At 68.4% G+C, this 27,817-nt stretch overlaps 2 protein-coding genes across 2 annotated transcripts; both read left to right on the top strand.

Moving 5' to 3' along the window:
- Positions 1-3,154: 3,154 nt before the first annotated feature.
- LOC309408589 (sodium-coupled neutral amino acid transporter 3-like) lies at positions 3,155-8,542 on the top strand (the record flags this gene model as incomplete). The annotated part of the gene is made up of 15 exons (XM_082004465.1): positions 3,155-3,279; positions 3,435-3,519; positions 3,615-3,730; positions 4,145-4,218; positions 4,299-4,391; positions 4,486-4,567; positions 5,475-5,557; positions 5,714-5,772; positions 6,227-6,400; positions 6,534-6,613; positions 6,896-6,996; positions 7,099-7,223; positions 7,619-7,763; positions 8,226-8,329; positions 8,438-8,542. Exons 1-15 carry the CDS (start codon positions 3,170-3,172, stop codon positions 8,540-8,542), a joined length of 1,536 nt encoding a protein of 511 aa, XP_081860591.1. The 5' UTR covers positions 3,155-3,169.
- Positions 8,543-11,765: 3,223 nt separating this feature from the next.
- On the top strand, positions 11,766-26,272 carry GNAI2 (G protein subunit alpha i2; the record flags this gene model as incomplete). Its single annotated transcript, XM_082004549.1, has 8 exons — positions 11,766-11,883; positions 20,311-20,353; positions 20,509-20,650; positions 21,032-21,192; positions 23,726-23,854; positions 24,958-25,087; positions 25,299-25,452; positions 25,791-26,272. 8 exons carry the CDS (start codon positions 11,766-11,768, stop codon positions 25,979-25,981), a joined length of 1,068 nt encoding a protein of 355 aa, XP_081860675.1. The 3' UTR covers positions 25,982-26,272.
- Positions 26,273-27,817: the final 1,545 nt, after the last annotated feature.

Below are 27,817 nucleotides of genomic sequence, written 5' to 3' on the forward strand. Positions count from 1 at the left end.
GCCGGTGCCTTGCTCCCAACTGGGATCTCCCACCTCTTAAATAAAGTCCAAGGGGAAGCGAGGTGTTGGGCAGAGGTATGCAGCCCCTCCAGCACCGGATCCCCTGCTGCGGTGCCCCGGCCGCCGGGGAACGCTGGCAGGGGGCCGGGGCGAGCCCAGGGCTGCCTGGGCAGGGAAGGGATTTGGGAGCCCCGCCGCCCCACACACGTGTCCGCGTGCCGGCGAGGCGGGGCAGGCGTCTGCGCTGGCTGGGACGCGGCGTGCGAGACCGAACGTAGCCTCCCCTGGTGCGCAGACGTGGCCGGCGGGGACGATACGTGCCGCCCCACGCATACGGCTCGCCGTTCCCCGCGGGGGGGCTGTGGGACGACACCGCAGCCTGACTCGGGCTGCCTGGCTGCACCAGGGAGCTGGTGGGGTGGACGATGTCCCCGGTGTCACCGAGGGACAGCAGGAGCAGCCCCCGGGAGAGCCGGGGCTGAGCCCGCTGGGGCTGGGTGGGGAGAGGCGGGAGGTCTCAGCACAGTGGAGCCGTCACGGTCCTCGTCACCCGGAGCCGGCAGGCAGCGGAGAGACGCGCGCCGGGAGATCAGCGCGGCTGGCTCAGCGCCCCCGGGGACGGGGCCCTGGGTGCCACAGCAGGAGGGGTCTGTGCCCACGCACGTGGCCGTGCCCATGCCAGCAGAGTGGGCAAGCGGGCGCTGGGGCTGGTGGTCGGGAGGGGGACGATGCCCGGTGGTGTGTGAGCTGCCCAACGCGGCAGCGCCGGCGGCAGCATCCCATCCGTGCGGCGGCACGACAGCCCCACGGTGGGCTGGGGCTCTTGGGGCCGGCACACCGTGGGAAGAGATCCCTGGGGAGACGCTTTTTGCCCGGAGCGGAGGGTCCCCAGCCAGGGTGGGCACGCAGGGACGGGGGTGAACCTGCCGCCCCCCAGCCTGGGGGCGACCCACGCCACCCCCGCCGGGGCCATCCGCCGCTCCGCGTATTTGCTGTTCTGCCCAGCCTTATCACAAGGCAAACAGCGGCAGGCAGGGCACGCGCTGCCCGATCGAAGCGTCTCCCGTTCCCTCCCCTTTCATCTGCCCTTCTTCCCTGGCCACCGCTGCCAGGAGACCCTGGCCGAGGGGCAAAGGCCGGGGCCGGCCGTGGAGGTGGCGGCGAGCGGTGCCGGGGCCGTGCCAGGGCTGTGCCGGGGCCGTGCCAGGGCTGTGCCGGGGCTGTGCCAGCGCTGCCCGGTGGGAGGAAGCGTCTGGGTGGTGGTGCTAAGCCCGGTGCATGCGAAATGAGCCCGGCCGTGCCGCTTGCTATTCCGAGAGGCGCTTGGGGGAAGAAGCTGGTATTTCCTGAGCCGCCCGGCGAGGTGTAATTATAACCTGGGAGAAGAAAGGGGCTGCAGAGGGGAGCGCCCAGCCTGCCCGGCGCCCGCGGGGGAGCGGGCAGGGGGAGCGGGGCAGCTCCTGCCCGCTGCCGGGGGGATGCAGCGGAGCCCTTGCCCTGCGGGCAGCCCGGCAGCGCTGGGGGGGTTCGGGGAGGCGATGGAGCACTGGGGATCTGGTGGTCCCCCTCAAGCCCGGCACCGGGAGCGGCGGGTTTGGCGATGCCCTCCCGTGGGGGCGGGAAGGTGCAGAGTTAACGGCAGCGTTTGGATGTGCTGGCAGCCTTGTTCGTGCCTGGATCCGGCCCAAGCGGAGGCCTCGCAGAGGGGATAAATCATCGCCCGGCGCCCGCCCTGCGCTTCCCTCTCTTCCCCCGCACGGCTGAGCCTCCCTGCTCTGGGGCCTGCCGGCCTGCGCCCTGCCTCAGTTTCCCCACCAGCCTGGGTGCTGCTGGCGGGGTGGCCCAGCTGCGTGCCCCCCACCCCAGGCCAGTCTTAGGGGCTTGGCTGCCCTGGCAGTACCGGCAGCCGGCACGTGGCCTGGGATGACCCTGCCAGGTCTCCTCCTGTACAGGCAGGGACAGGCAGGGCAGCAGCTCAGCTTCCTGGAGGTTTTGGAGCCCACGCTCCGCCATGGCGTCCTCCCCCTGCGTGCTGGGGGGGCTGCTGTCCCCAGCGTCTCCCTGCCCTGGCAGCGCCACGGGAAGACTCGCCTGGTCCCCGGTGCCACCGATCCCCTGGGAGCACGAAGACTGTCTGTCCCCCGCTCACCCCACGGGGACCCCAGGCACCAGGGTGATGAGCAGCAGCATCCTCCTGGGGTTGGGGACCACGCCGCAGCCCGGCCAGCCCTCGTCTTGGGCCGGGCGGCATCGTCCCTTGGCCAGACGTGGCCCCAGGGTGGAGCCCCCCCCGGCCGGGCTGACAGGACCCCAGCCGCCCAGGGCTTTGGGGGTGGCAGGAGACCCTGCCCTGGCTGCCAGCCTGCCCCAGAAAGCCACCCTGCACCGTTTCCCGGCGGGGCGGGGAGGGCCGGGGCTCGCACAGAGGCGGCTTTGTGCGGCGTGCCAAGGCGTCCCGCGCTCGGCAGCCTGGCCGCCTGCCCCTGCCAAGGAGCTGTCTCCCGGCCCGCACTCTTTCCTGCTGCATTTGTCCGGCCCTGATGTTCCCCCGAGCCCCCCGCCTTGGCACCCTGGCAGTGCCGGCCCTGGGTGGCAGGACGTGGGCAAGCCCTTCGCGCCGGGCTGTGCTGCAGACTTTGCGTAATGGCGGTGGCTTGGGGGTCCCTGAGCTCCCCGCCCCGTCCCCAGCTGCCCTCCCAAACGTGCCCGCTTGTCTGTCGGTGCCCGTCTCCGGGAGGGGAAACTGAGGCACGGAGCTGAGAGCTGCGGGCAGGGGAGTGGAGGTGGGCAGGCGTCGCGGCAGAGGCTCCGGGGCTGGGCTGGCGCCGCGCTGCGGGCAGGGGAGCGGAGCGGCCCCGCGGGGTGGGTGCGGGACGGCTGGCCGGGCGAGGGGACGCCCGCGGGGCTGTCGGAGCTGGGGTGAGCTCCGCGGGGCGCCGTCTCCTGGGCAGGCAGAAGGGAGAAGTCCAGCCGCAGCGAAGCCCGGCCGGGCATCCCTGTCGTCTCCGGCTGCCTGTCCCTGGTGCCACCCGCGTTGGTGCTGAGCCCGACCCCGGCATCCCCGGCAGATGTGGGACCTGTAGGACATCCTGCCCAGAGCCAGACCTCCGTTGCCCACCTCTTGCAGAGCCCGAGGACAGCCCACAGCGAGCCCAGCCGCTCTCCCACCATGGACGCCACGGACGTGCCCCTCCAGGCCGAGATGGTGGAGCTGGTGCCCAACGGGAAGCACGCGGCCGCGCTCACCGCCTCCGCTGTCCCCTCACTGGCAGGTGACAGGTAGGGGCCCTGGGACAAGTGGGGGTGCCAGTGGCTTGAGGGGTCTTCCTGGCTGCTCCCTGCCCAGGCGATGCCAGCCGGTGCTGCCCAAGCAGGGGGGGGCATGGCAGTCCCCGGCTCTGTTTCAGCTTCACCCCCTTCCCTCCGGCGGCCAGGTTTGAGGAGAACCAGTCCAGCACAGCGGAGATGGAGGAGTTCCTGCCCCATGGTGCCGAGAAGAAGCAGACACACTTCACCGATGTGAGTACTGTCGTGGGCACCGCGGTGGCGGCAGGACGGGAGCAGCTCCCGGTGTGACCGGTGTATCCCCTCCCCGTCGTGTCTCGTGTGCGCAGTTCGAAGGGAAGACGTCTTTCGGGATGTCCGTCTTCAACCTGAGCAACGCCATCATGGGCAGTGGCATCCTGGGGCTGGCCTATGCCATGGCCAACACCGGCATCATCCTCTTCCTGTAAGTGCTGTGCGCCCGCGGGGGTCCGGGTGCGGGGGGCTCCTCCAAGGGGACTGGCGGGTGCCAGGGGTGCCGGTGAGAAAGGGGTCCCCGTCCCTGGCTTGAGCCTGTCTGCGCCTGCCGGGCTCTGTGCCCCGCTGAGGAGGAGGATGGAGGCTTGGCTTCCTTAATACAAAACCAGATTTCCCCACGCGGCCCAAAGGATGCAGGTGCCGGCACCCCGCGGGCGTGGGGACACGGACCCATGGGCCTGCACCCCACGGCCCATCCGCCCCGCGAGCACCCAGCTGGTGCCGAGGCGAGGGGCCGGGTGGCTGCCAGGACAGCTGCCTGCAGGCAGAATCCTGCCCGCACGGGGTTTGCGGCTGCGTCCGAGCCTGGTGACCCGCTGGTGACGGCGCTGTCCTCCCGCAGCTTCCTCCTGACAGCGGTGGCCCTGCTCTCCAGCTACTCCATCCACCTGCTCCTCAAGTCCTCTGGCATTGTGGGTGAGTGCCAGGTCGCCGGCGGGGCTGTGCTGGGGCGTCCCCTCCCGACCCTCACCCCGCCACTGCTCCCCGTCCCGCAGGCATCCGTGCCTACGAGCAGCTGGGCTACCGAGCCTTCGGCACGCCGGGGAAGCTGGCCGCGGCCATCGCCATCACGCTGCAGAACATCGGAGGTGAGGACGGGGCTGGGGGGGGACCTGGCGGTGCCGGCGGGGGGACACGGGACCGGAGCACACCGGTGCAGCACGCCCTTGCTCTGCCCCGCAGCCATGTCCAGCTACCTGTACATCGTCAAGTCCGAAGTGCCTCTTGTCATCCAGACCTTCCTCAACCTGGAGGAGAAGACCACGTGAGTGCCTTCTGCCCACGCTGCCTGCCTGCCTTCCCCGGGCAGGCGCCGGGGCTTCGTCTCCAGCTGTGCAGCCCGTGGCAGGGATTTAGTGCCATTAAGCCACTACTATTTTTGATAACTGTCAGTGCTGAATAAGCCTCTGGGTGGGATTAAACCGGGCTGAACTTCCAATCCCTGCTCCTCACATCCCCTTGGGATCAGGCTTTCCTCCCTGAGCAGAGCATGGGGCTGCGGGGGTGGGAGCACTGGTTGGGAATGGGCCCCCCAACCCCCTGCCCACATCCCCACCCGGCAGCACCCGGGGGTGAGACCTGGACAGACACTGGGCAGAGCTGCCACCGGGACCTCCACCGGCCTGGGACTGGGCCTCCGAGCCAGGATGGACCCCGGCTGCTCTGGGGTGCTTGACCTCACGTGGGACTGGGGCTTGGTCAGGGGTCCTGCCCCACAGGGGGCTGGGGGAAGCTCCCTCTGCCTGGGGCATTGAGGACCTGGCTGACCCCCATGCAGGTGCTGGTACCCTTCTCCTGGCATCCTCCTGCTGCCAGGCTACCTGCCGGCAAACATGTGCTGACAACAGCTGTTCTCAGCCTGCCCACAGCAGCTCTAGCCCTTGGGGGTGCCCACTACGGGGGTAGGCAAGACCCCAGCTCAAGAGTTCCCAGGGATGCTGGACTCAGGGGTCCCCAGGGATGCCAGCTCAGGGGTCCCTGGGGAGGCTGGCACAGCAGGGATGCCGGCGTCCCTGGGGATGCCAGCTCAGGGGTGCAGGGATGCCAGCTCCAGGGTCTCTGGTGCTGCCAGCCCCGGGGTCCCCACAGATGGCAGACAGCCCCCCGCGATGGCTGCCTGTGCCTCCCGTGCCCCAGCGGAGCGGGGCGGTGAGCAGGGCCTCTGCTTCCAGGGACTGGTACATGAACGGGAACTACCTGGTGATCCTGGTTTCTGTCACCATTATCTTGCCGCTGGCCCTCATGAAGCAGCTGGGTAAGTCGGGGGGATGCTGTGTGCGGCACCGGGCTCCGGCATCCCGGGGCTCCCGTGGGGTGACGGTGCCAGCCTGGGGGCAGCGGGCAAGGAGGGGGCACCCAGCCAGCATGGGGGTCCTGCCCGCGCCCACCGGCCGCTCTCTTCCCTCCTCAGGCTACCTCGGCTACGCCAGCGGCTTCTCCCTCAGCTGTATGGGCTTCTTCCTCATCTCGGTGAGCACCTGCCGGCACGTGCCGGCGGCTCGGGATGCCAAACGTCCCTTCTGCCGGCGTGCATGGCTCGGCCGGCGCGCGGCCAGGCTGCGTGCTGCGGGGACGGCGTGCGCTCGGGGCTGCGGAGACGCTGCGGCGGTGCTGTCAGGCTGCTGGGTTATTTTTGGCTGAAGGAGCCGAGCGCCGGGGAAAGGGGAAGGGAGAGGGTGCCGGGGGGCGAACCACGCGCACGGCCCCTCCACGTGCCTCTGCCCCACTCTGACCCCCTGCCCACCCTCGCAGGGGCAGGCCGCAGGGCCAGCGTCGCCGTGGGGCACTGCTGGCATAGAGTGCCCCATAGAGAGATTCCTGCAAGGGGCACCCTCCCGCCGGCTGCGGTGGCGGCTCAGGCGGCTGGTGCTGGGTTGTGCCAGCATGTCCCCCCGGCATGTGTCCTCATGTCCCCCCGCCCCAGGTCATCTACAAGAAGTTCCAGATCCCCTGCCCGCTCCCCGAGCAGGAGGGGAACCTCACGGGCAGCCTCAACGCCACCCCCGTCAGCACCAGCGACTACCAGAACGGCTACACCGTCCTCCAGGCACCTGACCAGGGCACCTGCACCCCCAGCTTCTTCACCCTGAACTCCCAGGTAGGTGCCTGGGATGCACCTCTGGGGGTCTGTGTGACCCCCACCCCGTGCACCCCATGAAGGCGGCTGGTCCTGGCACTGGTGGCACCCGCCAGCTTGGCCCCCGGCGCTCAGCCGCCCTCCTCTCGCGCAGACGGCGTACACCATCCCCATCATGGCCTTCGCCTTCGTGTGCCACCCTGAGGTCCTGCCCATCTACACCGAGCTGAAGGAGTGAGTCCCGGGTGGGGGCAGCCACGGGGTATGGTGGGCTTCGTCTGGTGCCCACCCAAAGGCAGCGCCGCCCGGGTGTGGGACCTGCACCAGGGCGTCGTGGGGAGGTGGGTGATACGACCTGGGGTGGGTGGTATGACCTAAGGTAGGTGGCTGGGCGGGTGGCGGTGGGTGCTCCAGCATCACCCCTCCTTGCTGGGCAGGTGCTCGGTGCCAGCAGGCGCCGTGGGAGCAGGGTGGGCTGGGCTGCGGTGGCCGTGCTGAGCCCGCTGTCTCTGGCAGCCCCTCCAAGAAGAAGATGCAGTGCATCTCCAACATCTCCATCATGGTCATGTACCTCATGTACTTCTTGGCTGCCCTCTTCGGCTACCTCACGTTCTACGGTGAGCCCTCGGGGAGGGGGCCGGGGACGCTGCCGGCATGCCGGCGCTGGGGGGGGGCGGCGGTGCCGGGGCTGACCCAGTGGCTCCCCCCGGTGCCCGCAGGCCACGTGGAGTCGGAGCTGCTGCACACGTACAACAAGGTGGACCCCTTCGACGTGCTCATCCTGTGCGTGCGGGTGGCCGTGCTGACGGCCGTCACCCTCACCGTCCCCATCGTCCTCTTCCCGGTGAGTGGCCCTGCGGGGGTGCCAGGTGCCATCACCCTCAGCTGCCACAGGGCTTCGGCACTGGGCTTTGAGAGGGGAAACTGAGGCAGGGCTGGGACTGAGGCCCAGGGACAGGGTGGCAGGGGTTGGCAGGGCCGCAGGGATCAGGGAACAGGACCCCCGGGTGTCAGGGACAGGGCTGGGGCAGGGCAGGGGTGATGGGGACCGGCAGAGCCATGGGGACAGGGCTGGGAAGGGGTGACAGGGACCAGCAGTGCCATGGGGACAGGGACCAGTGGGGCATCAGGGTCAGGACTGGGGTAGGGGAAGGGGTGACGGGGACCGGCAGGACTGCGGGGACAGGGGATGGGCCCTGGCTCCAAGGGTGGAGTGTGACACCCTGACCCTGTCCCCAGGTGCGCCGGGCCATCCAGCAGATGCTGTTCCAAGGGAAGGACTTCAGCTGGATTCGCCACATCACCATTGCCGTGGTCCTGCTGACCTTCATCAACCTCTTGGTCATCTTTGCCCCCTCCATCCTTGGCATCTTCGGCATGATCGGTGTGTGGCAGCACCCTGCTCCTGTTCCCCCCTCGGGTGCTGGGCCTCTGCCTGGCGCGTGGCTTTGCCTGACGCCCCCGTGCCTCAGTTTCCCCTTCTCACCCTGCCAGGACCAGGGGGCCTGTGGGGCATGCCCCAGGCCCGCCCCGTCCCAGCAGGCTGGTTCCCGCGGTGTGGTGCCGGCTGCTTGCCATGCTGCCGGCCGCCGCTTGCTCTTCCCCCGGGCATTTCCCTTGATCCCCCAAGCTGGGCTCCCCCCGCCCGGTGCCCAGCTGGGTGCCAAGGCCCTGGCTGTGGGGGGGGCATGGGGACGGTGCCAGGACATGGTGTCCCTGGGTTCCTGGAAGGCTTTGCCAGGGCCGGGGGTGGCGGGAGGGGACAGGACCTGGCCCGGCAGTGGGGCTGGCAGGGCTGAGCTGTGGGGCGGGGGCCCCCTGCCCGCTCTGTCCCTGTCTGCTCCAGGTGCCACCTCCGCTCCCTGCCTCATCTTCATCTTCCCCGCCATCTTCTACATCCGCATCATGCCCAAGGACAAGGAGCCGCTGCGCTCCACTCCCAAAATCTTGGTAAGCGTGGCGGCGGGGGGCAGGGATGGGGACAAGGATGGGGGTCCCAGGGCTGGGCCGGGGATGCCATTGCCCTGGCTGTCCCTGACCCCTGCCCTGTCCCCGCAGGCTGCCTGCTTCGCCCTCCTCGGGGTGCTCTTCATGATCATGAGCTTGAGCTTCATCATCATCGACTGGGCCACGGGCGGGGGGAAGAGCGGCGGCAGCCACTAGCTGGCACCGGGTGCCCACGCCAACCTCCCCCCCACCCACCGGTGCCCCAGGGAGAGCTGGCCCCGGGCTCAGCCCCTGTGCCACATCCCTGCCGGGCTTCCTGGGGGACCCTCTGCTGTCGCTGCCCATCACCCACGGTTGTGGTGGGGGGGGCATGAGCCACGGGAGGGGCAGGGACCCCCTGACCTGTGCCCGGGATGGGGCAGTGAGCCGGGGGCAGGTGCTGTGCCACCTCTCCTCTGCTCCAGCGGGCACCCTCCCTGCTCCGCGCCTCAGTTTCCCCATCTGTAAAATGGGGAGAATAATACTGCCCTACCTCACCGGGAGCTGGCTGTCAGCTGGAGCTTGTCTCTGCACACCCAGAGCCGCCGGCAGCGGCCACTGCCAGGGGCGCGGGGGCTGACGGCCGGCCGCTTTCCTGGCCCCCTAAGACAGCATCGTGAGCCCTGATGAACAGTGTCCGGGGGGGGCTGGGGTCCGGCGGGGTGGTCGGACCCCTGGCAGTGCCCAAGCCCAAGCCACCCGCCCTCTCCCCCTGCCGTCCCCCCGACCCCGGCGCGACGCCTCCCCGCTGCCCTGGCATCGCAGGGGCACCCTGGCCCGCGGGCGAGCGTGGTCTTGCTGCCGTGGCTGGCGCGACCCAGCCCGCCGGGGAACAGTTGGCTCCTGGTGCTCGCGAACGGGACCCCGGTGCCCCCCAGGCCATGCCTGGGGACCGGCCGCATCGCTCTGGGGAGGCGGCACGCCCGCCGGGGGCTTGGTGCCCACCGGCATGCTGCCCGTGGTGTGGCTTGGCTGCCCAGGGCCTGCCGCCCCCAGAGGGTGCAGGTAGGGGGCACAGGGGGCTGGGGGGCTGCGCTCGCCGGGGGCCAGCTTGGGGCTCCAGAGCCACCGCCCTACCTGCGTGCCCAGACACCAGGGTGATGGGCACTCCTGCAACCCAAGCTGGCCCTGCTCGCCTTGCACCCAGGGCCAGCACCCAGACCCCCCAACAGCCCTCTCCCACCCACCCACCCATCTATTCAAGCCGCTGGGACACCGCACGCCATGCCAAAACCCGGAGAGCGGCCCTCCCACCCGCCACCTCCCTTCCCAGCGTGGGGGGCAGCCCGGCAGGGTGGGCAGCGCACGGGGGGGCTGGCCTGCAGCGAAGTACATAAGAGACGTATTTTTTTACCGGGGTGGTGGAGGCTGGGATGCTTTTTATAAATACTGTATATAAGAGTAGATCTTTTTTAACGTGTTGTGTTGCTCCGGGTAGCTCTGTATAATGTACATATCTATATGGGGCGGAGATAGGGGCCACGACCGGGCGCCGGTGAGGGGCTCGGCAGACCCAGCAGCCCCGTCCCCAACCCGGCTGCCCCGTGGCCACCCCTGCGCCGTGCTGGGGGGGCGACGCTTTTAAATTATCCACGGGGGCGATGCCTGTGCCGGCGAGGAGGCCGGCCGGCGAAGCCTCCGCAGCGAGAATAAAGACGTGAACGTGCCCAGGTCTCTGGTGTCACTGGGGCGGGCGAGGAGCTTGCACGCGGGCTGGCACCCGGCAGGCAGCGTCCCGGGACCGCACGGACATACGGACATGCACGCACAGGGTCAGTGGGCTCACACACAGGCGTACAGCGGGACAGCGCGGACATACGGACACACGTGCGCAGGGGCGGTGCAGACGCATGCACAGACGTACGTGGGGACAGCACGGGCATGTGGACACGCATGCACGTGGATGCACAAACATGCGGTCCCATGCACCCACGGGGACAGGCAGACACGGACAGACACGGGGACACGCCTGCCAGGGCACCGGCAGGGGCACGCGGGATCAGCAGCGCACCAGTGGGGGCAGCAGGCCCACGGGGACACGCACGCGGGGGGGGGGGGGGGGGCAGGGCTCCGCGGGCGCAAGGGGGCGCTGCGCTCCCACGCGCGGATCCGGCCCGCGGGAGACCTGCGGGAGGCGGCCGGCCCGGGGCAGCGGGATCCCCGTGGGAGTGGGGACTCCCGGGGGAGTTGGACCCCCGGGGAGCGGGACACCTGTGGGAGCTGAATCCCCGTGAGACTGGGGCTGTCGTGGGAGCAGGACCCCTGGGGAGCGGGACTCCTGTGGAAGTGGGGCTGGGGGCATCCCCTGCCTGGTGCCAGAGCAGCGGGTGCCCCTCCAGCGCCCCCCGGGGGCAGCCCCAAGCGCCCCAGCCCTCTCCCACGGCACGGCGTGGAATGGGGGTGAGCGCCCCTGCCCCCCCAGCCCGGGCCCCCCTCTCCCCCTGCCCACGGGCACGGGGCTTTACTCCAGCCGGGCCCGGGCCCGGGCACTGCGCCAGCTCGTTAGCAAAGCCTTATTAGCACGGCGGCCCGCTCCCACGGGAACAGACCTGCTCCCTCCACGCCGGGCCCATGGGCGCTGCCCCACGGACCCCACGGCTGGGCTTTGTGGGTGGATGCTGCGCCTCTTCCCCTGGCACGGCGTCCCTCGGTGGGTGCCAGCCTGGGGGGAAAGGAGGGGCTGGGGGGCCCAGGCGGGTGGCGAGGCTCTGCCGTGGGGCTGGCACGGAGCAGAGGCGGCTTCCTGGGCACGGTCCAGCGCCACGGGGCAGCTGGGGGCTGCGGGGGTTCCAATTGCCAGGGAAGCCGCCCTGGGAGCCGGGGCAGGGGCAGGCGCCGGGAGTCCCCCCTGCCCTGGGCCAGAGCTGCCTGGTGCCCCATCCCTCCCCGTCCCTTGTCGCGGGCAGCCCCCAGCCCTGGCACCCGCCGAGGGGCTCCCTCCTTCGGCCACCGGGCGCGGGGGGCCCCGAGGGCTGAGCCACCTCCCAGTGACACCGTGTCCCCACCTGAGACACAGCACGGCCCCGCACCGCCAGGCCCAGGCCTGCGCCCACCCCTCTGCACCCAAAGGACCCCCGTCCCACAATGCAGCACGCAGACGCCATCTCCCCGTGCCTGTCCCGGGGCGCACGGCGGCCGGTGCCCGCCCCTCCCGGGACACACCGCACCCCGCCGCGGCCGCGCAGGGGCCCGTCCCGCCCCGCAGCGATGAGGCCCCGCCCCTCTATCCGTGGCGGCCCCGCCCCTCCCCAGCAGGCCCCGCCCTTCGCTTTACCCCGCCCCTCGTCCCCGCCCTTCCGCCGGCCCCGCCCCGCGGCGGCGCGCAGGGGCGGGGCGGGGCGGGCAGGGCCGGGCAGGGCAGAGCCGCGGGCGCGCGCAGGCAGCCGCCGCCGCCGCCGCCATGGGCTGCACCGTGAGCGCCGAGGACAAGGCGGCCGCCGAGCGCTCCCGCATGATCGACAAGAACCTGCGGGAGGACGGCGAGAAGGCGGCGCGGGAGGTGAAGCTGCTGCTGCTGGGTGAGAACCCCGGGACCCCCTCCCAGGTCCCCCCCCCCACCCCCGGGCTCCCCCGCCCGCCCCTGCCGGGACCGGGCAGCCCCGCCACCTCCGCCCCGTGCTGCCCCGGAGGGACCCTGGGTACCAGCCCGCGGGGGTCCCGGCCCCGCCCCTGGGGTCCCCCAGGAGTGGGATGCTGGCCCCAGCCCAGGCTTCGGGTCCCCCCCGCAGTGGGGTGTCGGCCCCGCCTCGGGCTTCCGGGGTGCCCTCGGGATGGGGGTGCTGCCCCACGGCAGGCCTTGGGGAACCCCGCAGCAGTGGGGTGCTAGCCCCACCCCAGGCCTGGGGCATCTCCTCTGGGGGCGGCTTGGAGGGCCCCCCGGGAGTGGGGTGTCAGCAAGCCTTGGGGTGTCCCTCAGGAGAGGGGTGCCAGCCCCACCCTGGCCTGTGGGGTTCCCCCAGAAGTGGGGTGCCAGTCCCACCCCACTGCGGTACCGTCCCCCCAACCCCACTGGTGTCCAGCCTGGACATGTCCATTCGGGGCACCCCTACCCTCCTGGTGGCCGGGCTCCCCCCCCCCCCGGCAAGCCTGGGCACCCCGTCCTGCCTGCCCGGACCCCCGGCTGCCCAGCTGTGCTGGGGGGCTCCTTCATGGGCTCCCCTCGCCCTGTGGGGCGGAGGTAACGGGGCCGATGGGCCCGAGCCCCTCCATCCTGCCTTCGCCCTCCCCTCGTCGTGGGGCGGCAGGGGGCTCGGGCAGCCGGCTCTGCCCCTCGTGCTGCCCACAGCGGGCAGGGCCCTGCCCAGCCCCTGGGCGCTGTGCCCCACGGATACCCGATTTTCATACCGATAACGGGCAGCTCGCGCTCTTCAAAGCGCCCCGGCGATGCTCCTGTGGGCGTTCACAGACCTGCCCTGTGCCTGCGGGCAAGGCAGCCGCTTATTTATTTTAATTTATTATTATTTTTTAATAACTCCCAGTCGGGGTTTTTATTCCCTTTCCGAAATTCCCAGGGAGAGCCTTGCTCGGGGTGTGACGCGGGAGCGCATGGGGCTCCCACGGCACCGTGGGGCGGCGGGACTCAGGATGGGCAGAGAAATCCTCGGCTGCTGCCTGGGGAGCGCCGGCAGAAAATGTCTTTCGGCTCGTCGCCGTCGGCAGAGGAAGCCGCCGGCAGCAGGAAGTCACGCCGAAATCCGGCAGCCCTTTATTTGCTCAACCCCTGCCCGCCTTGAGAAATATGTAATTAGCGCCTCAAAACGCTCGTTTAACAGAGCGCTTAGGGTTTTTTGGGGTTTATTTTGATTTTATTTTTCCCTTGGCGTGAGCTGTGCCGGCGGCAAGACCCGTCCTGGGGGGGCCGGGCGGGGGTCTGCGCCTGCGGCGGGGGGCTCGCTGCCTGTGCAACTGGCCGACCCGCTTGTTTCCGGGGAGGGGAGGGTGCCGGCAGAGCGAAACCCCACGGGGTTTGCAGGCTGTTGGGGAAACACGTGGTCCCCGCTTTGCCGCGAGCCACTCCCGCGCCGGGCCTTGCTGCCGGCTCGGCCCCTCTCGAACCGTTGCCCGGCGTGGAATAACGGTGCCGGGGCCTGCAGCCGGACGGGGGGTTCGGCACCTCCTTTCCGCAGGGCTCCGGGAGGCTTCAGGGACCGGCTGGGATGAGCAGCGTCACCCCGGTGTCGTTGGCTCTGGGCGCCCGGGCTGGGGGAGCCCAGCCGGCTGGGGCGACCGGGGGCTCGCCGGTCAGTGGGGATTGCGGCGTGGGCTGGCTGGCCGGCACCCCTTTCCCTGTGTCCCGCTCTGTGCCGAAGCGGAGGCAGGAGAGGGACGGCGGCCGCGCTCCCTTCTGCTGGGGCCAGTGTTTACGAGTGGCGTTTCTGATCTCAGCCGGTTTCTAAAGCCGAAAATAGAGCAAAACAGCTCTTTTAAAAAATTTTGGTTGTTATCTTTGCTTTTTCCCCTCGCAGCTGTTCAGGTGTAAATAGCGCCGGAGCCTGGGGCCGCTGCTGCCCGTTTCCGAGCTGGCAGGGAGCGGCTGGGGAGGTGGGGCTGGCATTGCCCCCCTGGGGGGCTGCTGCCCGCGGCTGCCCCCCTCCGCAAGAACCTCTCACGGTGGGGACGTGGTGCCGGCGGGATGCTCCTGGCGTCCCTGCTGCCCACCCATCCGACAGCTTAGTTTTTTCCCATGGTCGGAGGAAAATTCAGGAGGAAAAATTCAGGAGGAAAAATTCAGGAGGAAAATGGTTTCGCCCTTCGTACCAGAATCGCCCTGCGGCACAAAGAGGAGATGCCTCTTCCAAGCACCGCGCGGTTTTTGTCAGCGACTCGTGCCATACCGCAGCGTGGCTTGGAGCTGCCGGTGCGGCCGGGCAGGGTGCGAGCGGAGAGCATCGCTCTCGGTGTGCGGCGGTGGCAGTGGGAGCGCAGGACTATGCCGGCCACCGGCACCGCAGAGGGCTTGGGGCTGACCGGCGAAGCCACCTCGGCTCGATGCCGTGCCGCGTGCGTGGCCGTGAGCCGGCTTCTGCCTTTCCTCCTCTGCGGCAGGAGAACTGGAGAGAGGGGGATGGACGCGTGCCGTCGGTGCGGCGGGGACAGAGCAGGACCACCGCGATGGCGCGCGGTGCCGCGGGCGTGGGCACGGCACCGCTCCTGCCTGCAGCTCCTGCCTGCAGCACCTGCCGCTGCCTGGAGGTTTTGCGCTGCCGTTTGCCGGCTCCGGCAAACAGGTCGCGTGCCAGATGGTTTGAAGCTCTGGTCTCTGATGGGGAGAAGACCCTAATGAAGCAATCGCCTCCTCCGCGCCGCTGGAAACCAACAACCGCCCAAGGTTTTGGTGCTGGCAGAGGCCGGGAGCTGTCGCCGGCACCTGAAGGTCCCCAGCCCTGGAGCATCCGGCCTGTGCAGCGGTGCTGCCAGCAGCAGCTCCCGGTGCCGTTGTCGGCTCCTCGGCGTCACCGGGGCTGGAACCGCCGGAGACGCCGGCCGTGTCTGCTGGGCAGCGGGGTTCTGCCCAGCCCACCTCCCTGCCCGCGGCAGCCGGGATGCTCTGGCGGGATTCACGGCAGGCGAGCGGTCGCCGCCTTCAAAGCCCCTAATTCCTTATCATCGTTTGGAGGGTTAGGAAAGCCAAGCGATTTCTCGGCCGCTCGGGAGGCGTTAGAGGCTGCGAAGGCGCCCGGGGAAGGCGCTGGCAGCTCGGTCGAGTCGGTCCCTGGTGGTTTTCGGTGCTGGAGGTGCAAACCCTGGGGCGAGGATGCTCCCCTCGCACCCCACCCGGGCTGGGGTAAGTCACGCAGGCAGCTGCCTGTACGAGATCCTGCCTGGGCGAGCTGGTAGCCGGGGCGAGGGCGGCCGAGGCAGGGCTCGGCAACTTTATATTTATTTTTTTTTCAGGGCTTGCATAAAAATAGAGGAAGGGAGGGACCAGCTGCGACTTTCGGCGGCTGCGTTGCCCCGGCGCTGCCCTGGGCTCGCGCGCGAGCCGCCGTTTTGCTGCGCTTTGTCCTGTCTTGGGGGTTTTGTTTGTGCCCTGCCCCAGCCCAGGGAGATGGGAGGGGATCGGGCCCTCCCGCTGGCGGGGACGCTGGCGGGGACGCTGGCGGGGACGCTGGCGGGGCCCCGCTGGTGTTTCTAGCCACAAACCGGGCGGTGCGGGGGGGAGCTCGGTGCTGTTAGATCTGGGGTGACGCCACATCCAAGCCCTTGGAGCTGGTGGCCAGGCTGGGGATGGGTTGGGATGGGACGGGGGTCCCCGCTGGCGACGTCCAAGGCACAGGCAGCCGCCCTCGGCTCCGAGACGAGCGCTTAGGCTTTGCCCAGGAGAGGTGGCAGGCTTGTGTGTTCATTTTATATGTATTTTTTTTTACATATATGCATTAGAAATATATTTCAGATATTTTAATATATACGTTGCTTTTTTTGTATCCATATATTGCTCTTTTGTATGGAGCAATGTATAAATTGGTTTATATATATATATTAAAAAGCTTTTTTTTTTTTTACTTTAGCTATATATACAGCCTTACAGAAGGTCTCCCGTGGGCTGCGCCCGACCAGGGCGGTGGGTGCCGGGGCTGGGATCGCGGTGTGCCCGAGTGCCGCTGCCGTAGCCGGGGCCAGCCTGGCCTCTCTGCAGCTGCCGGGTTTCCTGCTCCCGGCCGGAGCGCGGGTTTCCGGGCCGGAGACCGGCTGAATCACCGGAGCTGGGGGAGCTGAGTAATCCTCCACCCGCACCGCCGGTGATCCCCCACCCACGGAGGAGATGGTGGCACCCAGGCGTGGGGGGGGGCGCGGTGGGTGACAGTCTTCAGGAACCCCCTTTTCTAGGGCTGAGCCCCAAAATCGATGCTGGTGACCCCAAATGTATCCGGGAGGAGGGGACGGATTGCTGCTGAGCTGTGCGGGGGGTCTTCCCCAGCCGCCCCGGTGCCGGCACGGCCGGTGTGGGGGGCGAGGACACGGAGGCGACTGGTGCCAGCGGAGCGGGAGGGGGACCGCTCCGGCAAGGGCAGAAACAGAGCAGCAAAGTCCTGGGATTCCTGGAAAAAGCCCAGCACAAGGATAATTTTGTCCAGCCTGCGAACACCAGCAGCCCTTGTCGGCACCGGGGGTGCGTTTGCCGTGCTCCCCCCGGGAAACCATCCCCAGCCCACCTCCTCCTCCCCCGTGTGCGTCCTTCCCGCTGCCGAGTTACTTCTATTTTATTTATTTTTGTGGGGTTTTTGGCTGCATCTCCATCAGCTGTCTTGGTCGGGGGGGTCCTTTCCTCCCTGGTTCCCCCCAAATTTTTGGGGGTCCTGGCTGGGGACGTGGCATCCCACCGGCTGCCGACGCATGGACTCCTCCTGGGAAGCAGCCAGCCCTGTGCCGGAATGGGACGGCCCCTGGGAAAAACGCCCCGTGTCGCTCTGGGTTTTTTAAAAAAAAAAAAAAAAAAAAAAGAAGCGATTATTTTTACAGCAATTTTCCATCTATTTTGGGTAAGAAGGAAAATGTCGAGGGGAATCTCTTTTTATTATTATTTTTTGAGCCTTTAGGGTAACTCTGCTTTTAACGCACGCCTTTGAAAGCGCCGTTTGATGGCGGGGTGCCGAGGGGGGTGGGCTCCGTGGCCGTCCCTCTGTCCAGCTGTCCCCCTGTCCTGCAGGAAAGGGGATCCGTGGGTTTGTCTGGCCGTAAAAACCATCGGTAAATCCACGCTCAAATAATAGCTGCCGTTTGCCGGGCCGGGAAAACTTGCAGGCACAGCAGCTGGGGACTGGGCTCTGGGTGCTGGGGATGGCTCCGGACCCGCCGGTGGGTCGAACTCCAGCTTCTCCCTTGTAATAAGGAAAATTTTCCAGCTGTGCATCGCTTCCATCAACACCTGGATATTTGAAGGCATAAAACAGGATGGTGCCGTGCGGCGAGTTGGAAAATCCTCTCTTGGGGTGAGGTGGACCCCGAAACCTGCGACCAGCTCCTTAAATATGTGGCATTAAATATATGCTGGCCAGAAATATATTGCATCTATTGCATTAAACATAAGCTGGCCAGAAAGCATCTTAAATCGTGGGCTGTAAAATATATGTTGGGTAAATAAATTTTTTGCTGGTGGATTAACAGGGCGTTTTGGAGCCGGGCAGCTGCTTGCTTATTTTAAACTTTTGAAGATTGCTTTTAACAAAAAAAGGGGGAAATCAACCGGAGGGTGAGCTCCTCTATTTTTGACGGGCGCCGCTCTGGGAACGAGCGCTGCCCTGTCCCGGCAGGCAGGAAGGGTGGGCAGCGCGGGCAGGGAGCGGGCAGGGCCGGAGGGAGCCGGGCTGTGGGGTCAGCCCATGGCAGGGGGCTTCTCTCCGTCCCCGCGGGTGCCTGGCCGGCGCGGGGGGTCCGAGGGACGTGAAGCCCCGCTGGCGCTGCCTGCCCGCTGCCTGCTTCGGGCAGGAGGGTGGAAGCTGGCAGCTGGCGCCCTGCCCACGGATTGTTTTGGGGCTGAATGGACGGCAGCCGGGGTTTTCCGGGGATTGGAAACCCTTCCCTTCTGCCGCGCTCGCCCGGGGGGGGCCGGGAAGGGTCCCCCCGCCCTCGGCTGGGTGGGAGTCGCGGGTGCTGGGGGTCCTGGGGTGCCCATCGGGCCCCGGCGTGCGTTGGGGGGTGGCACGGCGGGGGGAAGCGCGCAGCTTCCCCGGCGATTACCTGGCCCCTTCGTTAGCCAAAGGCGGTGATTTGGGACACGGGACGAATTGCTGCCGCCCCGGCTTCCTTCTGGGTGCTGGCGGGGCGGCCGGGGGGCTGTCGGACGCCGGCCCGAGTTCCCGCTCGCCGCAAGCGCGCGGGCTCTCGCGCCGGGCGAGCTCCCGGTGGTGAGCGCGGGTGCCGGCTTGAGACGGGGGGCAACGGCACGGCCGCCTTCCGCAGCCACCGGGGCCGGGGCCGCGAGCCGCGGGAGAAGTTTGGGAGGGAAATGGCCGGCCTCGGCGGCTGCCGGAGCGTGCCGCCCTGCCGGGAGCGGGCAGGAGGTCCCGGGGGGGCTGGGAGCAAAAGGCAGGCAGGGTCGGGCAGAGCCGGGGGCTGGGGGATGCCTGTCTGGCACCTTGCCCCAGGGATGCTTAAAAGCAGGGTCCTCTCTTGCTGGGTGCCTCGGTTTCCCTGTCCGGGCACCCACGGGTGAACGCAGCCGGCCCTGGCTGCTGAGCCCAGCACTACGGGGCGGCGTTACCAGAAATCGGAGATATTTAATGGAAAAAATGAAGGGATACGCTGAGCCCTCCCTCCCCCCCGCAGCTCCGGGCAGGAGCTGCCAGCGCTGACCACGGACGCCGTCCCCGCAGGGCTGGCCGGGCCGCGCCGGGTGCCGCGTCAGCATCCCACGGGCGCTGGCGGAGGCTGGGTCGGCGGCACCGGCGAGCCCTGGCCGTGCCGAACGCGCGCCTCGCGGCTGAGCGAAGCTGCTCCCCCGGCACACGCAGCGTGGAAACCACGGCGCGGGGCGGTCGTGGCACTAAACGGAGGGTCCGTATAGCCTCGATGTGGCCCCAGCCTCGCGGGGCTCCATGCCCTGAGCGGTGCCCGCGGTGACGCCCGGGGGGTACGTGCCCACCGCCTGGGCTGCGTTTGTGCCGGTGGCACGGGCAGAAGGCGTTTGCTCCCTGCCGCTGTGTCTCAGCTGGCATGACGGGCTCTGTTTTTCCTGGTTAATTTTAGCATAATCTCTTTTTTTTTTTTAATTCCCCCCCCCCCCCCAATCTCTCTTCCCCCTCTGCGGCCGTGCCCTGGCGCTGCCTGCCTGGGGCCCTCCGTAAGGACGGCTCGGAGGCTGAGGGCAGTGGCAGAGGGACCCCCGAGAGGGGCGGGAGAGGGCGCAGGGATGGGCTCAGGTCGGGGGATCCCCTGGGATTGGCACCTGGAGGCGGGGACCGCGCTGGTCCCCCCACCGAAGGGGGGCTCGTCCTGCTGGGGGTCCTGGGGCGAAGCAAGCCGGGCACTCATCTCGGGGGCACTCCCCGCCCGGAGAGGGGGCGAGGGACGTGCGCCGTCCCTTTCAGCTTCCCCTTTGAGCTTCCCCTTTCTTGCAGCCGGGCTGACTTCGCTCCTTCCCCGCTCCCAGCCCGGGGCGGGAGGGCCGGGCCGGGAGCTGCGCGTCGCCTGTGCCGGGGTGACGTCCCCACGGAGGGGAGGGAGAGCCTTAGGTGCCCCCGGCGTCCCCTCTGAGCCCCCGGCGTCCCCTGTTCGGATGCTAAAAAATAAACCCACCCCGAAAGCCGTCGGGTTTCCCTGCTGGCAGCCGCCTCCAACAACTTAAAAAGCAACTCGGGGGCGGCTGATCGCGCCGGGAGCCGCGCGAGCCGGCTGGCGGGGACGGCAGCGTCTTCCCGCGCTCCCCGGGGCGCTCGGCTCTGGGCGCCCGGCCTCTGCTCGACCCGGTGGCACGAGCGGCTCTGGCCGCTGCCGGCTCCAGCCGTGGGCACGCGGCGAGGCCGGCACTCCGCCGGCGCCCGGCGCAGCGGGGATGCGGGATCATGGGATGCGGCGGCGAGGCTCGGGCTCTGCCTGGAGCTGCGGGAGCTGCGGTGGCAGGGGATGGGCAGGGCTTAGCCCCCGACGCAGGGGGTCCCCAAGCTCAGCCGAAGCCGGGGCTGCCGGTCGTCTTGGCTGCAGCGTGCCGGGACCACGGGGCAAACGTGAGTGCCTTGATGCTGTTTTCCTGGCCTGGAGCTGGTGTCGTTTCTCCCCTCGGGACCTATTGCAAGGTGCCCCCCGGTCTCCCCTTTTCCTCCCCCTTTCTTGGCCCTGATGTTCCCAGTGCCCATCCAGGCATCTGCTCTGGCCGGCACTGGGAGCTCTTCTCCAGTGGCTGAGGCGCCCGCTGCCCTCCCTCCCTGGGCTGGGGCTCCCAGTAGGGTGGGGGTCCCCCCCTTTGGGCAGCACCTCACTGCTCGTCCCCCCTTCTCATTTCTCCGCAGGTGCCGGCGAGTCTGGGAAGAGCACCATCGTCAAACAGATGAAGTGAGTGGCCCTCGCACCGCTGCTGCGGCCGACACCACGCCGACCGCGGCCGGGGGAAGCTCCCCATCGCTGTTGCCACAGAGCGTGGGTGGGGAGCAGCACCCCGGGGTACCCCGCAAAGCGCTGACCTTGCCTGGTTCTCTCCCCTGCCCCAGGATCATCCACGAGGACGGCTACTCAGAGGAGGAGTGCCGGCAGTACAAAGCCGTGGTCTACAGCAACACCATCCAGTCCATCATGGCCATCATCAAGGCGATGGGGAACCTGCAGATTGACTTTGGAGACTCCTCCAGAGCGGTGGGTGCCCTCCTGCTCCCACCGTGCCTGGCCAGGCTGGGGGCTCCTGGGGGGCAAAAGCAGATGCACCCAAAGCTGGACCAGGATTAAGGGTGGCCCTGCCCAAGTCCTGCTGCTCCCTGGCCGGCTGTGACCTCCTGTCCCTGGCGCTGAGGGTGGGGGGACCCAAAGCATAACCCGTGGGTGGCCTGCCCTGGCACAGTCCCTGATGGGCGCAAGGGTGGGGGTCCCGCTGCTTCCCCTGGGTCTCGTCCTCATCTGCCGCTGGAGCTCCCGCCCTGCTGTCCGGGTGGGACACAGTGGGCTCTGGTCAGGTCCTCTGGGGCAGAGCGAGCTTGGGTAGTCCCGTGCCGATGCTCGAGCCCTGGTTTTTCCCTGCAGGATGACGCTCGGCAGCTGTTCGCGCTCTCCTGCGCCGCCGAGGAGCAGGGCATCCTGCCGGAGGACCTGGCCAACGTCATACGCAGGCTGTGGGCGGACAACGGGGTCCAGGCTTGTTTTAACCGCTCCCGAGAGTACCAGCTGAACGACTCCGCTGCCTAGTGAGTACCCCGGCTCCTCTGCCCAGCTCGGCTGGGTCGGGCCCCGTCGCTCTTGTTGACCAACACAAAATCCCCCCCCGGGGGCTGCTGTTCCCCATCGCCAGGCCTGGGGGCTGGTGCTGCCACTTCCCGCCCGGCGCTGGGGCTGAGCTGGAGCAGAACTGGGAAGGCGGATGTTTCGAAAGCTGTTTCCTCCTCTGGTGGGGTGCTGCGTCCCCCGGGAGGGGGGCACCGGGGCATCCCCCTCCTGCCACCGCTCTGTGCCCGCTGCCCCTCCCCGGGGGATGCTTTGCCCTGGCTCCCCTATGGGAGCACAGCTGGGGGTCCTGCCCGTCTTCATGGCCCTTCGTGGGGGCCATGAAGGCAGGAAAAAGCCCCAAAGGAGGCACTGGCGACCCTTTTGTCTGAACAGGATGAGTAGGGTGCACAAGAGGCTTTTCTTTTTCTTTTTAACTGAATTTTATATGCAAAGACTTGGCGTTACGCGAGCGTATTAGCCAGCAGACTAGTGTTTAGGTAGATAAATTGCCTGCATCTCGTTGGGTTTATCCCTGAAGAGATTTAATAAATAAGTTAATCTGCCTAAAGCACGACTGCTGGAGAGGGCGGTGCGGCCGAGGCTGCGTTGAGCTCGCACAGTGCCCTCCTGCCCTCCTGCCCAGACCCCTCGGGGTAAAGCAGTGCCGGGGGGAGCTCATGGAGTGCCAGGAAAGCCCCCGCCAAAGCTGGCCCCACTGGGGATTGAGCACCCTTGGGACCCGCTGCCATCCCCTGCGTGCCAGCCCAGCCGTCCCGCCCTGCTGGGCACCAGCGGGTCCCTCTTCTTCACTGAGGCCACTGGGGGAAGAGGTTGCAGGAGAGCTCCCGGCAAACGCCGACCCCGGAGAAGCTCCGGCTGGCACTTTCCTCCGGCACCCGCAGCTTTCGCTTCCTCCTGCCCGGCACCCGCCCGCCCTCCCCAGCCCCCGTCCTGCTCAGCCCCATCTCTCCCCAGCCGGTGCCGGCGCTTCCCCGGCCGCGCCGCGCTGTGCCGCGGGTGCTACTTTGGAGACATGGGAGAGCTGGCAGGTGCCCGGCAGCTCGCGCGCGCCCTTTGAGCGAGTACCTCTGCAAAGCGTCTGCAGCTCCCGAATTGCCGTAAGTGCGTTCATGGAGCGTTTGGCACATTGTGGGAGCTTGGACAAATATTAATTAGGAGCCCCCTCGAGCTGGTGCTCCGGCCTTTCTCCAGCCCCACCGAGGTGCCGGTGCAGTAGCTGATGCCCCGTCCAGCCCTGTGGGGATGGTGCTGTGCCCGCGGTGCCGCCGGCACAGGGCACCGTGGGGCTGAGGAACCCCGCGCCGGGCCAGGCACGCGGCCCGCCCGCGCCCCAGCCCTCTGCAGCAGCCCCCAGCCTCCTCCTCCGTAGCCCCTTGGGGTGCCAGGAGCTCGGGGCGCCGGGGCGGGCGCTGGCTGGCACCCCAGGGCCGAGCATGAGGTCCGAGCGCCGCTGGTGCCGCGCGCGGCCTTGCCGTGGTGTTTCCTGTTTTTTTGTCAACCGGAGGCCATGTGTGTTTCCGGCTGTTTTTGAGCTGCTCCGCGGCGGCGGCGGCGCGCCGGCCCCCCCGCCCTCGCGCCCGTGGCGGGGTCCCGGGGCACCCAGGGCTCCAGCTCTGCCCCGGCACGCCGGAGGCCTTCCCGGGAGCTGGCAAGCGGCCGCGCTGCCATCGGAGCCGGGGATCCCTGTGGCCATGCGAGCTGTAATCTGGCTTTCGCCGGATTACAGGACTGCAAAGGCCTTAATTAGCGCAAGCCTAATTTGCTTAAAGGAGCCCGTTTATAATAACCCAATTAAAGCAACGTGAGCTGGAGAAATCGAAACCCGCCTCGATCCGCCCCGCATCCCTCGGCCGGTCCCGGCGGCAGCCTGGGGCCCGAGCCACCACCGCTGCCGGGAGCCGGGGTCTGGCGGGGCCGCGCCGGGCAGGCAGCGGGCGATGCTGCCCCGGGGGGCTCGGGGTGGGCAGCAGCCCCCCAGCCATGCCGCTCCCCATCGCTCTGGCCGCCCGCCTCTCGCTTCCTCCCGGGACGCCGGCCCTTTGTGTTTTTTGACTATAAATGGCACGGCGCCATCGATTGTTTCCGGCGGCGCTGCGGCCGGTTGCCATAGCAGTGAATACTTTCCTCTTGCCGTTTCCCCCGTGCGAAGGGCTGGGGGACCGGGGGAGCCCCCCCAGCCCCGGCTGCGTCCTCTGCTCGGCCGCCGGTGCTGGCACACTGCCCTCCGAGCCCTCCTTCCCGCGCGTCCCCTCCTTCCCGCGCCGCCCCGGCAGCTGGCCGTGCCGTCCCTGCCCGTGTCCGGCAGGACGGCGCGGTGACCCCGGCGTGCGGATGGGCTCTGCTGTGCTGCCCGGCTCGGGGCTGCCCGCCCCCAATGGATGATGCTGGGGTCTGGGCAGGGGACGCTGGGGCGGCGTGGGGACGCCCCGTGGGATTCGCGTGGGTCGCGCCCCACGGTCCGGCTTCCACGGCGCCTTTCTGCTCCCTCCCCAGCTACCTGAACGACCTGGAGCGGATAGCCCGCGCCGACTACATCCCCACCCAGCAGGACGTGCTGCGCACCAGGGTGAAGACCACCGGCATCGTGGAGACCCACTTCACCTTCAAGGACCTGCACTTCAAGTACGTCCAACCCTTTCCCTTTTGCCTTTTCCAAGGCAAAAAAACCCCCCGACCCTTCCTCCCCGTGCCGGGCCGGGTCCCGCTTGCACGCTGCACGCGCCAGACCCCCTCGGCTTTGCTCATGGCAGGAGCCGCTGCCTCGGAGAGAGCGGAAACCGCTGAAATAGCTGGAGCAGCCTCAAAAACGCCTCGCGGGGCTCGGCCCGGGGGCGGATCCAGCCTCTGGCGAGGAGGGGAAGGGGGAAGGCGTCTCCGGGTGCCGTGACGCCGCTTCCGCCACGGGAAGGGCGCTGGGTGGGAGTCGGGGGTCTCTGGGTCAGGAACCGGCGCCGCTTCCCGTTGGCGGCCTGGGGTTACTTTCCACCAAAAACCCACGGGAAATAGTCAGGGCTCCGGTTTCTGAGGCAAAAAGCTGGCGTGGCTCACATCCCGGGGGATTTAGTCACTTGGCAACGGAGCTGCCGGCAGAAAGGTCTGCTGGGGTCCTCCCCGAGCACGGGGGGCTCGCAGGGACCCCTGTGCCACCCCGGGGGCATGGCGGTGCTCGGTCGCGCGTCGCCAGGGCCGCGCTTCGGGGGTGGCAGAGAGGATTGTCCGCGGGGGAGCGCGGCGGTGAGGAAGCACCCCACCAGCCGGGCGCGTGGCTGTGGCCGCAGCGCTGCTGCCGGGCTCTTCTCCGAGGAGGCAGGGCATCCTCCGCCGCCGGCGGGGCGCGTGGCGCACCGGGATCGTCCCGAGCCCTCGTGCTGCCCGCCATCCTGCTGAGCCCCCGGCCGCTCCCCTTGGTCCAGGGTCTCCGGCAAAACCCTGCAGTGCGGGAGCATCTCCTGCAGCCTGGCTCCAGGCAGCGTCGTGCTGGCGCAGTCTGGGAAGCACGGCCTGATCCTGCCCCGGCTCGTGGTGGGATTTGCTCCGGCTGGGAAATAAGCCCAGACACCACCAGGGATGGGCAGCGGGTGCCGGGGCAGGTCCGTGGCACCAGTGGAACCCCCAGGGTAGCGGCAGCTCCTGCTCCGGGCAGCCGGGGAAACTGAGGCAGGGAGCAGGGTGAGGGCCGTGGGGCCGGGAGCTGCCGCCCACCGCCATGCTGCCTCCCTGCCCAGGATGTTCGACGTGGGCGGCCAGCGCTCGGAGCGGAAGAAGTGGATCCACTGCTTTGAGGGGGTGACGGCCATCATTTTCTGCGTGGCCCTGAGTGCCTACGACCTGGTGCTGGCTGAAGACGAGGAGATGGTGAGCTGGGGGGGCTTGATCGCTGCCGTGAGCCGCCCCCTCCTTCGGGTCCAGGGGAGCATCCCCCTCCTCTGGTGGCCACCAGTGCCCCGGCCAGCGTGGCCCAAGCCTTGCAGGGCTCTCAGCAGCTCCTGCCCGGGCAGGGAGGAGCAGTGGGGTGGGCGCTGCCTGGGGGTCCCTGCCCGGCTCAGGCTGCCGTCTCCCCTGCCAGAACCGAATGCATGAGAGCATGAAGCTGTTCGACAGCATCTGCAACAACAAGTGGTTCACGGACACGTCCATCATCCTCTTCCTCAACAAGAAGGACCTCTTTGAGGAGAAGATCGTGCACAGCCCCCTGACCATTTGCTTCCCCGAGTACACAGGTACCGCGGGGTCCCTCGGAGCTCGCCCCGGGCACTGGAGCGGGCGATGCTGGGGATGGAGATGCTGGCTCTGCTGTGCCCAGGGCGCGGTGTGTTGGGGCAGCAAGTGGGGTGCGGAGGTGTTTGGGGTGCCCCAGGGGATGGGGGATGATGGGGCCGCAGCCCTGGGGGAGTTTAGCTGAGGGTCATGTGCCTGGGGAGCATCAATTTGGCATCGGGGCGGTGGCTGTGGTGGTGTGGGGAGACAAGCTGAGCCCGAACCCCTTCGGTGCCCGTGGCAGGGGCGTGCCGGTGCCCCCAGGCGACCGTGGGGCAGCCCAGTGTCTCCTTCTCCCCAGGGGCCAACAAGTACGACGAGGCGGCCGGCTACATCCAGAGCAAGTTCGAGGACCTGAACAAGCGGAAGGACACCAAGGAGATCTACACCCACTTCACCTGCGCCACCGACACCAAGAACGTGCAGTTTGTCTTTGACGCCGTCACTGATGTCATCATCAAAAACAACCTGAAGGACTGCGGGCTCTTCTGAGGGCCAGCGTTGCCCAGGTGGGTGGTGGTCCCAGTGGTGGCCCCCTGCGTGGGGCGATCACGGAGCCTGCGTCCCCCCCGTGGCACAGCCTGGCGGGGGGGCCCGTCCCCACCCCATCCCCCCCGCTCACCGCCCGCTCTCTCCTAGGACCCCCGGCTGCGCCGGCCGGCGAAGGAAGGACCGCGCCGCCCCCCACACTCCTGCTTCTCTTTGGACTCATCCCTCCACCCCCCCACCCCGTAAAGAGACTTTTCGGGTGCCAGCGCGGCGCCAGGGCACGTGTCCCCCCCGCCGCCCCCGCTCGCCCCCGACATCTTCCTCCTCCTCACGGCGTCACCCTTTCTGCCTTCCTGGGGAAAATGAGGTTTTTGACCCCCGAGCCGCTCCAGCCCCCCCCCGTTCCTCCGCTCCCGCGCCCTGGCGCTCTCACTGTTTACATTGCAAGCGTTGCTGGCACGGGGGGGACATGGGGGTCCCCTCGGGGCTGCCCACCCGGCAGAAGCCACGACCGACAACATTCCTTTTATTAAACCAGAAAAGAAAACAAAACAAACAACCTAACAACCCAAACCCACCAACCCCCCCCCCCCAAAACAGCGCAAAAAAAAAACCCCCACACCACCCCGGCTGGGGCGAGGTTGCTTTTTAAAGAAATCTTTTTACCAAACTATTTAAAAGCGTCGAGTTCTACGTGGTGGCGGCGTCCTCCGTGGCCAGCCCACCCCCCAACCGTGTGCCTTGGAGGGGGGTCCGCGCCCCACCCCGCCTCGCTGCCCCCCACCCCGCCGCCCAGAGGGATGGGCAGCGCCCGGCGGGCAGCGGCCGGGCAGGGGGTGCTGCCCGCTGCCTGTATCCCCCCCCGGCCCCCCTCTTTCTCAGCCTAGTTTTGTAGGGCTAGCTGTCGCGTGGGGCGAGGAGAGCCCGCTGTGCAGAGCGGCCCCCCCCTGCGCCCCCCAGGCGGGGGGGGCCCCTCAGCCGGTGCCCGCGGCCTCGCTTTTCCCGTGTTTTACCGAATTGTTCGATGGTTTGAAATAATAAAATGTAGAAAGAAAAAAAAAAAAAAAAGGAGAAAAAAAAAAAACAAACCCATATATACTGACATCACCCCGTGACCCGGGGGTGGGCGTAGGTGCTTCACCTCTGGGGGAAGGCTGGGGGGTCCCTGGGGTGGGCGAGGGGTGCGGGGGGGGCTGGCAGCGTTGCTGGGGTGTGGGAGGTGAGGGCAGCAGTGGGAGCCTTGGGGAGGGAGCTGGGACGTTGCTGGGGGGCTGAGCCCCCCCGGGTGTGCTGTCTCAGCAGCTGGGGGGACCGTGACCACCCCCTGGCTCCGCAGCAGGGGGTGGGAGCACCCAGGAGGCCCCAGTGCCCTGCGGCCCCTAGGAGAGCTTGCACCCAACAGCCCCCAGGGACCCCCAGCTCCAGGGGGCACCCATGGACCCCCAGAGCACCCCGCAGTACCCAAGGGACCCCCCAGCACCCCCAGCTCCAAAGGGTACCCAGGACCCCCTAGCACCCCTCAGCTCCAAGGGGTACCATCCCAATACCTGCAGCACCCCGAGAGACCCCCGGCAGCAAGGGGAACCCAATGATCCCCAGCACCCCTCAGCTCCAAGGCGTTCCTGGAGAGCCCCCCCACAGCCCCCCCAGCTCCAAAGGGAACCCAGGGACCCCCAGCTCCAAGGGGCCCTCGGGGACCTGCAGCACCCAAGGGTCTTCCAGTACCACCCAGCTCCAGGGGGTACCCGGGGACCCCCAGCACCCTGCAGCACCCAGGGTCACCCAGTGCCCCCCAGCACCCAGCTGCACTGGGTGTCCTGCAGTGCTGGCCGGAGGGAG

This window comes from Phaethon aethereus, assembly GCF_964289735.1.
Source record: "Phaethon aethereus genome assembly, chromosome: 11".
Taxonomy (NCBI): domain Eukaryota; kingdom Metazoa; phylum Chordata; class Aves; order Phaethontiformes; family Phaethontidae; genus Phaethon; species Phaethon aethereus.